This window comes from Gavialis gangeticus, unplaced genomic scaffold (genome assembly GCF_001723915.1).
Source record: "Gavialis gangeticus isolate Ggan-Ray unplaced genomic scaffold, GavGan_comp1, whole genome shotgun sequence".
Classification (NCBI taxonomy): Eukaryota; Metazoa; Chordata; order Crocodylia; family Gavialidae; genus Gavialis; species Gavialis gangeticus.
This window is the reverse complement of record NW_017729031.1, coordinates 25,618,626-25,631,481: the sequence shown is the minus strand read 5'-3', so window position 1 is coordinate 25,631,481 and position 12,856 is coordinate 25,618,626. Positions and strand designations below refer to the sequence as shown.

At 42.8% G+C, this 12,856-nt stretch overlaps 1 protein-coding gene across 1 annotated transcript in view; it reads right to left on the bottom strand.

The window, feature by feature from the left end:
- The window catches only part of DPP10 (dipeptidyl peptidase like 10), a 531,248-nt gene that overhangs the window by 8,745 nt on the left and 509,647 nt on the right, over positions 1–12,856 (bottom strand). Inside the window, exons 21-25 of the mRNA XM_019522800.1 lie at positions 9,040–9,094; positions 4,791–4,890; positions 2,218–2,276; positions 2,029–2,101; positions 556–629 (exon numbers count right to left, since the gene is read on the bottom strand). Coding sequence (XP_019378345.1) covers positions 556–629; positions 2,029–2,101; positions 2,218–2,276; positions 4,791–4,890; positions 9,040–9,094 — 361 coding nt within the window. The remainder of the gene's footprint in view (positions 1–555; positions 630–2,028; positions 2,102–2,217; positions 2,277–4,790; positions 4,891–9,039; positions 9,095–12,856) is intronic.

Genomic DNA, 12,856 nt, shown 5'->3' with positions numbered 1-12,856 from the left:
CTGGGTTATTTTTGGTGAAAATAGGGTATCGGCCTTGGTTCAGGAACCAATCCCCCACTTATAACATTGTTTTCTATAGGCAAATTGGTTCCAAATTACAATGTTTTGACTTAAGATGTGGTTTTCAGGAACCAATTGTGTCATAAATCTGAGGGTTGCCTATATTTTCTTCCACTTTGCCTTCCATCAGCTTCTCTTAAATTATACCATCTACAACTTAGCCAGTATTTTGTAGTTGCCTTCCCATGCAAATTAACAGCTGAAAATAAGGAAGAAAACTAGGCAGATGACCATAGACCACAGTTTGGAAATCTCTGGGTTAGAGGAAATAAATTGGAAGTTGAGGAAAGCATTTTGTATCGTGCCAGAAAATTCTAGGACCAAGGAAAAATGGTAGCTGGTCATATATTGAGTTGGAGGGAGGAGTCCAATGGAAGTAGGAATTAACATTTTAACTGTGATTCCTGATGATACTCCAAGCCATATACAGGTGAAATCTCAAAATAAGTTTAAATGTTGAACAATGTGCATGGGATACATGCCAGCTTTACGTACCTGCATAGTGTAATTAACTCCAGCTTTTATTAGATGTTTAATTAGTTCTGCTGAATGCTGGAAATGGACTTTAGCTATGAGACAACAACATCCAAATGTTAGTGAAAAACATTACCACAGCATTTAGCTATTACAAAAATGTTTTCCCCTTAAATAACCTCAACCAAAAAATCTTCCTTATGTGGTAAGTGACTACCAGATTTGCAGACGAATGACTTTGACTGCCCCTGAGATGCAAACCATAGCAAATGACAATAGGAATGCAATGATGGAGACCACAGAGGTACAGTACACTTTCTATGGGACTAAGAAAGGATTTTTTTTCTTTTCTCCTAAAGTTTACAAAGTGTGCAGAACAGGTGCATTCAGACCTAATGAATGTTTGTCCATATATTAAATGAAAGCATGTCAGATTTTATACTGTTTGCAAAGGATTATTAGAGTTTGCACTCATTTAGATAATGGACCTGCTGCGGTGGTTAATCTTCATGCAGTAAAAACATGCAGCTCCATGACCACGCTTCCACTCATGCCGAACAAAGACTGAAATCAAGGTGCAGAAAGTACCACCAGGCTAGACTGTGTTGTGAGACAGTATTGAGTAAGCCTGGTACATGAACTGCTCAGTCCCTGGAACAGTCCTAAGAGCTGTACAGCACAAATGCTAGTTCCCTCCCAGCTCCCTGTTTGGTTTGTAGGGTGGAGAGGGCAGGTGGTGTTGCTAGCCTACTGACTCTGCCAGCTGACTTACAGGCACTTCCAAATTGCTCTGAGAGGAGGGACATAAGCATGCAGGCAAATATAGGTAGACTCCATGCATTCTTACTCTCCTTGAAATCAAATTGAATTCACCATCTAAGCCCTGTACCTTGTATGGCAAAATATACTAAATGATCATCAACTATTCTGGGCCACAGACTCCATGACAAACCGTGGGACTTCATTTAAGGTGCTGGATTTGGGGCTGGATTTCCGAACACTTGACTTCAATTAGTGCTAATTCCATTGAGTATGCCCAAGGATAGATTTCAGTGTAGCCTTAAGTTACTTAAGCATTAAGCATTAATATTGTTACATTTAATTAACTTCCTGAGAGGGTTAATGTACTATTTGGTATTGTATTTCACCGATTATGCTGACTTTTTTTTTTCTCAATTGCAGAATCAAGGTTAATCTAAAATACTATTAAAAATGTATGTCACTATTAATAATTGATATAGTACCTCTCACTAGCAACACAGTGCTTCACAAGATTTAAACAAATTGGAACATACAGAAGGTAAGAGTTACAAATATGCAGCAAAGGAAAACTTCACCAGTTTAGATTTAAAATGGACAGTTAAAACTGGCAATCATATCTCTTTGAGATTTTATAATATTATAAAAAATGTACATGCTTGATGTGTGCCTTTCTTTTTGTGCCCACACATTAAAAGCTTGCATACAAGTTAACTTGCATTGGTAAATACTTACTATCAGCTGTCCCATGAACTATCAACAAATTTGCTTCTTTTAAACTGTGAATATTGTGCAGTACACTGGATGCCTATTAAAAAAAACAAACACACACAAGTGTAATCGCATATTATTTTAAAAGCCAAGCATCACTGTAAGTTACTTATATAAATTAACATATTTGATATATATTTTCAACTAACTTACTTGATATGTATTTTCCTCTTTAGATGGAATGCCAAGATATCTTTCTGAAAAAGCTGATGCTGTATAAGGAAAGCCAAGAATTCAGATTTAAAGCAAGATTAGTTAAATTTTTTAAAATCATCAGTTCTGGCTTATAGCTCAGAGATTTTCGCTAAGCCATAAAGATAGCAAAAGCAGTTTCATCTTGGGTATGTACAGACATTTGGGGAGGTTAGGGGGAGGTTAGATCAAGTTATAAATGGCCACCCAATTTTAGGTAATTTGGATGAGGGGAACTAGCATGGGAGCTTGGGAGGATAAGTGGGGCAACAGAGTCCAAGGGTGGGGGGGCTGGGAAGGTTGGGGGGGGTAGCAGAGTCCTCAAGTGGGGTTGGCAAAGTCCATGAGTAGTTGGAAAGATCAGGGGGGCGAGCAAGGTCTACTGGGGAGTTGAGGGGGTGGGCGTTGGCTCTCCAATTCTGCTAACCCCCCTGGACTCCCCAGGCTCCCCCAATGTTGCCAAACTGCCCCCAATCTCATAAACTGCTCCCAGGGCCAGATTTACCTGCACTCATTGACTTGGGATCTTGATTGCAGTAAAATGGGGTGGAGGGAGGGGCAGGAAGATTGGGCAGCTGGCAGCTTCATGGGAGATTGGTGGGATGAGGGAGCTCTGTCCCCCTCAGACCAGGGGTTATTTTTAACCCCATGACCTCCACCCACCCCAACCATCAAGGCTGTGCTTTTTCTACCACCCCCACTCCCCCAGCACTGGGCTATTTTATCCTTCTGGCCCCTTCCCCCACCACTAGATGAAGAACTCCCCTGGCACCCCAGGCTCTCCCTCCACTCCCGAATTCTGCACACCCCTCTCCTCATTCCAACTTAATTCTTCATCTCTCTTCCCTGGCAAAAACCAGTAAAACAAGCACCAGGAGTAGCCTGCAAGATTGGGGGTGGGGGGCAAGGACAGGTCTGGTGAGCTCAAGGAGAGGGGCTGGCTCATCCACAGGGGTTTGTCCATCTGGGGCTGGGAGAAAGGGCTGGTGGGGCTAAAATTAGCCCAGTGCTGTGGGAAGGGAGGGGAGGAAAAGTGCAACCTCATGGCTGGGGCCAGAGGCTGGGCTTTTCTTACCCCAGAGATGCACTAGGAATAGGACATAAGTTCAAGTACGTAAGTTTCACTGGACCCCATCTAAGCTAGACTACTTGAGGTAGAGTTAATTTAGATTGGGTTAGCCATTTTTAGACTGATCTAACCTTCCTGAACTTCTGTACAGTTCGCATTTAGATCAACCTGACTAGGGATCTAAGTGTAAGGTCCACACCTGGGCGAACTAAGTTAGATCAGGTGGCCATTTTTAATGTGGTTTAACCTCCCTGAATGTCTGTACCTAGCCCTTGAAAAGAGATTAATCTATATTTAGGCCAAAATGGATCATTAGTCTGCTCTCTTGCATAAGATGGACCATAAGACTTTACACAACAGTTCCTGCTTAGAGCCTGAAATATTGTGATTAAATTAGCATGGGTGGCCAACCTGTGGCATGCGTGCCATAAGTGGCAAAGAGAAGCCTCTTCATGATACACATAAGATCAGGGAGGGTACAAGGAGCACAATGGCAGATAAGGTATGAAGGAGAAAGCAGAGCTACAGCTTGGGCAGGAAGCATAGGGCAGGGAGGAGAAAGCCAAGCAGCAGATTAGACAAGGAAAAGGGATCAGAGTGGCATTCAGGGAGACTATGGGGTTTCTTCATGGCATGCCTACCCACTGAACGTCTGCTGCCGGAGTAGCAGAAGGTAGGGCAAGGTGGCCCCTTAGAAAGTGACTGGTTCAGAAAGGCGTGAGCTGTCTTAGGTAACAACTTACTTTGTCAGATGCTATGCCAGGGGTCAGCAATGTTTTTGGGCAGAGAGCCAAAAACACCCACAACATTGACTTATAAGATGTTGGTGTGCCAGGGCAGATAACAGGGGACTCACAAAGGACCTGATCCTTGTTGTGGCAGCATACCTTGACCCTTTCTCCAAGGCACAAGTGCCAAGCAAAATTTCTTCATGGGCCCCCATGCTATGCTATGCCAGGCTGTAGCATATGATGACATAAGTTACTGCCTATAAAAGAACAAGCCTCTAAAGCAGCTAGTCTCTAAGACGCCATTCTTCCCTACCTTTTGCCTGACTTCAGACTAACGTTGCTCTAGGATATGAATGAAATCCTGGCCACTGTGATGTCAAGGGATTGAAGGGCTAGGGCTAGATAGCCACTTCTGAATCAGTATGTGGTTTTTAAAGGAGCCTAAGGGAATGAAGTGCCTGACTCCCTCTGAATTACAGTGGGAATTTGGCAGGTAAATTCTTCAGGCCTCTTTGCAAAATCCCAGCCTTAAGACTCCAGCAATGGAGAATCTTCCACATGGTTTGATGCTATTCCAGGTGTTACTGTCTCTCACTTAAATTATTGCCACATGTTCAGCTTTAATAGCTTCCATTCATTACCATTAATTTACCTCATCTTAGTAAAAATGAACCATAGATCCCTTGTATATGTTATTTTAAAGAAACCATTAAAAAAGAATGGAGAATGCTTACCATACAGCTTCATGTCTGTAATGGGTGCAATCACAGCTCCACATTTAAAAAGCCTTTCATTGGCTTTCAGTATCATAGATGCAATGTATCCACCATACCCCTGTCAAAGCAAATCAGATAATCTGTTTTTGTTCGCGTATTTGTTCTTGTTTGTTGCTCTTAAACATAATGAAAATAAAATGTATTGTGCTAATTTGGTCATGTCAGTGTATACCAAGCATTTATACTTGCAATTACTGATTATTGGTTGGATGAAATATAAACTAAAATAAGAGTGAATATAGATGTGATAATTCAGTTTTACTATTCAGCTTTAAAAGACATTATTTAGTAAGAAGGTATGCATTATAATGTAATTTTATGTAAGTTCCCATAGTTCTATGGGGCAGATGGGTCTTTTCATAAGGATCTGAGAGAGACAGCTTATATACAGCTCTGGGCTGGGCTACGGGGCATGGAGGATCAGAGACTCCTAGGGCCAGAAGCTAAAGGACCTCTGCTCCAGACTTTAAACTCCAAGCCAGAGCTGCCAAGTGCCGAGCTTTGATAATCAGCTAACTTGGTCCTGTGTGGGGGGCCCCATAAGGGTCCATAATAGGCTTTCATAATCCTAGGCTCCCCCGGGACTGGCAAGTAGTAATGGCACAATTTAGATCTGATCCATGATCCAAAAATCATGTCTCCTGCCATTCATGTGTGGCACAGCAGGTCTAGGGACAGACATTCATAAAGCCTGAGCCTGAGTTGATTCAATTTTTGCAGGTTAGTTTAACCTGGGAAGGCTAAATCAGTCTGTAACTGCACAGACACCCCAGAAATGTAGGCACATGCCTGAAGTGGCTCAGGCTAGAAGCTGGGGCGTGCTAGAGCACCCCTCCCTACCCTTTCACAGTGCTGAGCTGAGGGAGGCATAGCCAGGCCCTGGCAGGACACTTTGGTTAGGGAGGGGTTTCCCCCCTCCTGACCAGCCCAGCAGGGCATTGATAACACAATGTTTTACACTATATCTCAGTGTTTATCACCCCATTAAGAAAACAACAGAGGGACATTACCAGCTACCTGTTGATTCTGCCTTTGTCCTGTCTGCCACAGCATGGACAATAGCTAGCATGCGATCTGCTAGCTAATTCTGAGAGGTGCCTGTGTAAGACAGAGGGGACGGGGTAATCCCTGCTTAGCAGGGAGTGAGGAGGAGAGGGTATGGGGGGAGCAGGGGGAAGCCAGGCAGCTGCCTGCAGTCTCTGCTGAGCTCCAGCCAGGGAGCAGAGGGGAGGGCCAGCCCTGCTGTGGAGCACAGAGCCTTGCAAGAGCATGCCAGGGTGCTGGGGGAGTCTGTTTTAACTTAAACCAGGAAGGGGTCTGGGACAGACATTGCATAAACCAGTTTTACCCAAATCAGTTAAGTTTGATACTACATTCATCCAGGTTTATCTCTAACTGGTTTCAGCCATTTTTAAACTGGTTTATGTGCACTGAACATCTGTTCTGTTACAGGTTAAACTATTTTGATCACTTAAACCAGTTTATGTGTAATGTCTGTCCCTGGCCCAGATTGCGTGATTGCTGGGATTGTGGATCAGATTCTAACATGCTGTTAAATGAATACATGCTAGGGGTTCTTGACATCAGTCTTCACACATTTATTCCTGTTGCCTTCAATGAAAAGTTTGGTAACTGGCATGGCCATGTACCCCTTGAAGAGGGCAGCTCCTCTGGTGTTGGCAGCCATTGCACCCTCCAGAAATTGGCTTGATAGCTGTCATAAATGGAGCAGAGTTTACTTATGTATAATGGCACAAAACTGCCACAGAGATGCTGCGACACAAACAGAAAGGAGAAAGGATATGCAGCCAGCCAAAGGGGTTCAAAGTATTTAATACTATACCCATCTAATGCTTCATTTTCTGTTTCTGTGACACGTAAATGCAAACTATTTCTCACTATAGTTTGGTATGGAGAAGTTCTCTTTAGGTCATATGTTGGTAGACCTTTCAACTCTTGGAGAAGAGCAAAATAGAATTAGTAGGCAGGTTGAAAAACAAAGGTGTTCTCTTTTCATATTTTTCCTTGTTGAACAAATGTGTTTTTTTCCCTGCTAATACTTTATTTTGCAGAATCGGACTCTACTTTTTTATCCTGTTATTCAAATAACCCAGAGAGCTCCAGGACAATGTGTATGGGCCCAACTTTGTAGGGATTAGCACGGGTGATAGGACACGGCCTTCTCAGCGTGCCAGCAAGGATAAGTTCTGTTCCTCTCCTTCCCGTGTAGTGCATATAAAGGAAAACAAAGATTTTCTCGCACAACAGCACTTCATATGGAGGTAGGGAAAAAAAATCAGCCTACGAGAAAATGATTAATTGTCTCTTAAGAAAAACACAGGTAAGTCAAATTCAATTGGCACTATTTAACCTTTCTAGAGTTCTCAAGTGGCTATTTGGGGTTTTTAAGATGATACTTATGAATGGTACAGAAACCTCAAAAGCTTTGAAACTTGTAAGCACCTCAAACTCAAAGCTGTTTTGAAGGCTATCAAATTTCCCACTAACTTTTGCTTTTTGCGCCACTATTTTTTTTTCAGCCAACATATGCGAGAACTTTTCAGACAGTGATAGGTCAGACTTTTCAGACAGTTGAAAGGACTTTGTAACTTTGATGGAAACCATCCACAGCAACCATGTGTGTAGGTCTGAACAGACATGTAAAGCTGTTTTCAAATATATGCTACTTTGCAGTTGTCTCAGCATCATGTTGTTGGTCTGCAAACAAGATACTTAAGTCCTCCACTGCTTCTCATGCCTTCTGCTACTCCTGTTACAGGCCTGTGAGGATTTTATGAATTACATGAATGAAATACTTGACTAATATCAATGAAATCTCTTATGTAAACCAAAAGCAACTGCATGAGTGTGTGTGTGTGTGTGTGTCTATGCCATGCTTAGAAAACAAGTTTGATATATGCACATATCAGTTGCTATGATGATGGACACGTTTTGAATGCCACTACTGAATGTACAGTCATAATTTCCTTAGTTGACTTCCCCTCTTTTGTGGCTACTCTACAAACAAAAATATTAACTTTGATGCTACTGACATTTTTATTGTGATACGTTTCTTTCTTTAGCCCAGGTTGTATAGCAAGAACCTGTGTGTTCGGAAAGGAACGTCTTGCTGCACGTGGAACAATAATAGTCAGCATTTTATTTTTACCATGCTGCACAAGTATTGGTTTATCCCCCAAATGCTACCTCATAGGAGGTAAATATTGTTATACCCATTTTACAGAAAGCCGAACTCAAAACATGACATGGAGGTTAAATGACTCAGTACTATACAAATCTTACACTTACGCAGTGGGTTAGCAGCAGATTGGGAACTGGATCAAAGGGGTTTCTTAGTGAATACATACTGCTGCAATAACTGATCATTAAGGCATCCATCTATGTGCATGACCATGTTTCTTTTTGCTTTCACTACAGGGTTTTAAAGGCACCAAACATTAACCTTCTCAAAACTACTGCTGAAAAATCAGAAAAAGGCCCATGTCAGCTTCTAAACGATACAACATTTTTGTGCAGCTTCTAAAAGCTGATTTTAAGGAAGATCACTAAAATTGTATTTAACTTTTTGCTAAAGCTTAAACCTTTTCCTCGTTCTATCTGATGCTAGAGGCAACAGTATACAACATAACAAAACAGCTGACTACATAGAAAAGGAAAGACCTCTAACAGATGGTATGAAAAAGGGATGTTACTCACAGCACAATAGGATAGTTTTGAACTAACTTGAGTGCATTATAAAAGGTTTGCAAATAAAACATGGATTAAAAGGGACACTGTCAATTTAAATACAGATCAGAATTTAAACAGAGATGAAAGTGAGTTTTTTGCAGAGACTGATACCAAAACAAATGTATTCACATGTGTATTTTTAAAACTTTGAATGAAAATAGGTTTCTCAAAAAATTAATTATTTCCCTATAGTGTCTGAAATAAAAATATTGGACCTGGAAAAAGCTACTATAAACAAAATTAAAATTGAATCAATAGATTCTGATTGTCCAACAAAAGAAAAAAAGCCCCCAACCTTATTGGAACTAATGGCAGGGATTTGATTTTTTCATGATAATAACTGAAAGTGTTATTAGGAGAATAAATAAAGAAATTTGTTTACAATGGATTATTTCAAAATTGCTATTTTCCTCTTAATGAAAGCAGGAAGATACATCTTGTTATTTCTGCAAGTTACCTTTCCAAATATGCTCAGTCTTTTAGGATCAATGAATGGCTGTTTCAATAATGATCTGTAAAAAAATAAGAAATGTTATATTTCACAGAGTCAAATGTATGGAAAAGGTTATTTGTAGATGACAGAAGTGTGATTACTGTGATATTCAGATTTTTAAGATTTTGTTTCAGAACAAAAAATATTATTTCCTAGGCTCATGTAATTTCTTTTCTTATATATGATAGAAACTAGGGCTGTGCAAAATTTCTACAGTTGTTTCGTTTTGAAGCTGTTTCAATGTGTTTCGAGCTTGAAACAGCAAAATTGAAACAAAAGGCTTTGAAACAGCTTCCAAATGAAATGAAGGCACTTGAAACATTTAGAAAGTTTCAAAATGTTTTGAGTTTCGAAGCCGGGCTTGCTTGCAGCTAAACAGAAAGTAAGGAGAGGGAGGAGGAAGCAGGGGAACTGCTCAAATACTGACTGTCATCATTCCCTGAGGTCCCTTCCAATCCCAGTGCTCTGGGGGTGGGATGGAAAAAACAGCATAAAAAGCAGCATTGTTTGAACTGAGCTTTCTCTGGTCCTTGGGGTCAGCTTACTGAGCTGTGTCTTCCAGCAGCTCAGCAGCATCAACACCTATGCACCTATCTCCTTGAAACTTGGCAGGCTTCATGGCCTCAGCAGGGGTACCATGCCTGCTGTTTTCATCCTGCTGCGTCTTAACATACACACATGACATGAGTTTCACTTGTCAGCACCTTGAGGTGCAGTTTCCCAGAACCCCCTGCATCTATCTCCTTGAAACTTGGCAGGCTTTGTGGCTACCATCCCTGCTGTTTTCATTCAAGTCAGGAAAGAAATGATGAATTTATAGGCATTTTTGTGATTCCCCATAATAGCTTATGGGCAAAATGTCAAAATGCATCCAAACAGCATCGAAACTGTGAAACAGTTTCAACGAAACAAACAGAACTGTGCTTCGATATAGAAAAATGAAACACTGTCCCTTCGAAATGGCAAAACAGAAGTCAAAATGAAAGGGTGCTGTTTCGCTCAGCCCTAATATAAACCTCCTGTTTCAGAAATCACCAAAAATATGAATCCCCTTCACAGGCAGTGAAACAACAACCCTTCCAGAAGAATACTATAAAAAATGTTATAACTTAGGGAAAAATTCTGAGAGACAAAGCTGAACTTTCTACCAACCTTCAGCTCCCCTTTTCCCATGTAGCCTATCTATATGGAAAACAGAGATAACAACCAAAGAATCCAGGTGTTTGACCACAGAACTGGCTACACCTATGTGAGCGCTTATTGGAGCTCCATTGCTCAAAGAAGGCATCATGGCCTCGCACCATTCCTGGAAATCTTCCATCGGGGCAGACCTAGAGGGGGTGCTTTGGCCTAGCTATACTGTTGTTTCTGACCGCATGGGAGGCAAGCAGTCCCTGAGGAAAGTAAGAATTTCCTTCCTCCCTTCCCCTCTATGCTCCCCTCCTGTTCCCCACCCCTCTGGGTACTGCTGCCACCGTCCCTGACATCCTGGGGGCAAGGGAAGCTCTTTTCCTACTCCAGCTAGGCTGCATGGGGGCTGGGCTCAGCTTGGGACAGTGGCAGCAATAGCAGGCAAGTGGGCTCCCCCTCTCTGCTTTGTCCACCCAGGTGTTCCCTGCCAGGCCAGGAGCAGGCGTGGGGAGGAGGAACCCACCCACCCACTGCTTCCACAGTCCAAAGCTGAGCCCAGGCCCTAATCAGCCTGGCTAGATAATCTTCAGAGCTCCCCTCACCCCCAGGACAGCGAGGACAGAGACAGGAGGTGGGGGAGTGGGGAGGGACAGAAGAGAGGATGTGCATCTCAGCAGGAAGGAGAAGGGGGTAAAATTTTTACCTGCTTTGGGGACTTAAAGTTCCCAACTGCTGCTCCTGTGGCATGATCTACCTGCTCTGGTTGGGGAGAAGGTAGGAAGGAGGCTGTGAGTGGAGGGTGCAGCCACTTCTGTAGCTTGTGAACCCCCATTTGCAAAATTTTGGATCTGCTTTTGTCTGCCAGTATGTTGCAGCAAATGAAAGATGGGTGGAGAGAGGCATGCTCCTCCTTTCAACACTCTTTGCAGCACACTGTAAAGTATTGTGAGTGCAAAAGACAAAGAGTGTCTATTCACTCAACCATGACAGATTTGCACCCCATCCATCAGTTCAGAGGTACAAATCTTTATGCGAACTTTAGCTAAGTATTCTTATTGTTGTCTTCAGGGGTCTATGCCTCAGAGATGATGGTTAAGGTAGGGGCACATGAACAATTATTGAGAGATAAGCTAAAACATTTGTGTATAGCAGGCAGCTTGCAGACCATTTGAAGCCCATGGGGTCTCATTCTGTTGCCACTGCTTCTGCTTCTTGCCCAATTCCAGGGCAGAGGAGTGGGGTATGACCTGCAGTGTGAGGGAAGCCTTACTGCTTGGTGTGAGATGCTAACAGCTTGGCATGGTGCAGCAGTAAAGTCTGCACACAGGGAGCCTTGGGCACCAGCACCCAAGTGCGCAGTGCAGCAAAGATGGGGCATGGGAGGGAAGTGCCCATGAATTCAGTGCAGCAGCAGGGTGCAGGAAAGCACTTAGGTGCATGGTGCAGCACGGGCTAGCAAGTGCCCATGTACTCAGTGCAGAGGGAGAGCTGAGGGAGCCTGTGGTCTGTGCTGAAATGGCCCCCGTGGCATTCTCCATCAAGCAGGAGCTCACCTATCACAGAGTGGGCACAGATACCACATTGTAGATGAAACACCGTGAGTTTATGCCACAGCTTACCTTGTGGTAACTTGTGGATGCCCACCCACTGGCAAACATAAACCATATCATTTTAGATTTGTCAGAACAATACTTAACAAATTAATAAAAGTAATAATCTGTTTCTAAAGTACCCTACATTTATTGACAAGTAAGGTTCTTTGAGTGATATCTTTTATTAGACCAACTGAGTAGCTGGAAAAAAAGTTTACGCAAGCTTTTGGGTGCAGTCACTAGGGCTGTGCAAAACAGCACTATTTCATTTCGACTTCGGTTTCACCATTTTGACAGGGCAGTGTTTTGTTTCATGTTTTGTTTCAAAACTGCTGTTCCATTTCGTTTCATTGAAACTGTTTCACTGTTTTGATGCTGTTTTGACATTTTGGTCATAGGCTATAATGGGGAAGCATGAAACTGCCTATAACTGTGTCATTTCTTGCTTGATTCAGATAGAACTTGCAGGAATGGTAGCCTCTTCAGAGGCCATGAAGCCTGCCAAGTTTCGTGGAGATAGGTAAAGGAGTTTCTGGGAAACTTCATCTCAAGCTGCTGACAAGCAAAACTCATGACATGTATGACTTTGTGTGTATGTTAAGGTGCACAGCAGTGTGCCCCAATGACACCTCCTCCTCCCCTATGACACGGCAGCGTGCCCCAATGAGGCCTCCTCCTCCCCTATGACACGGTAGTGTGCCCCAATGAGGCCTCCTCCTCCCCTACAGCCTCATCCTGGTCCACCACTTTAAATGACTTCAGGTAATACTAATAACTTAGTGAACAGCAAAGTAGCACCAGCAGCATCTCAGGCAGCCAAACTGTGACAGATCTCTCCCCTCCTGCAGGAGCTTCTTTTCCAGCAGCTGCCAGATAACTCTCCCTGCCAGCCCCAGCCCTGGGGCTTAGATGTGCCCTGGACCCTGCATCCTTCCAGTCAGGTGCTAGGCATGATGGTCTATGGATATGGCACTGGAAGACAAGGTCCTTTGTGTCAATCTAATCTGGTACCTTTTAGCAGATCAACTGAATAGTTACAGAAATATATCTTACCAAGA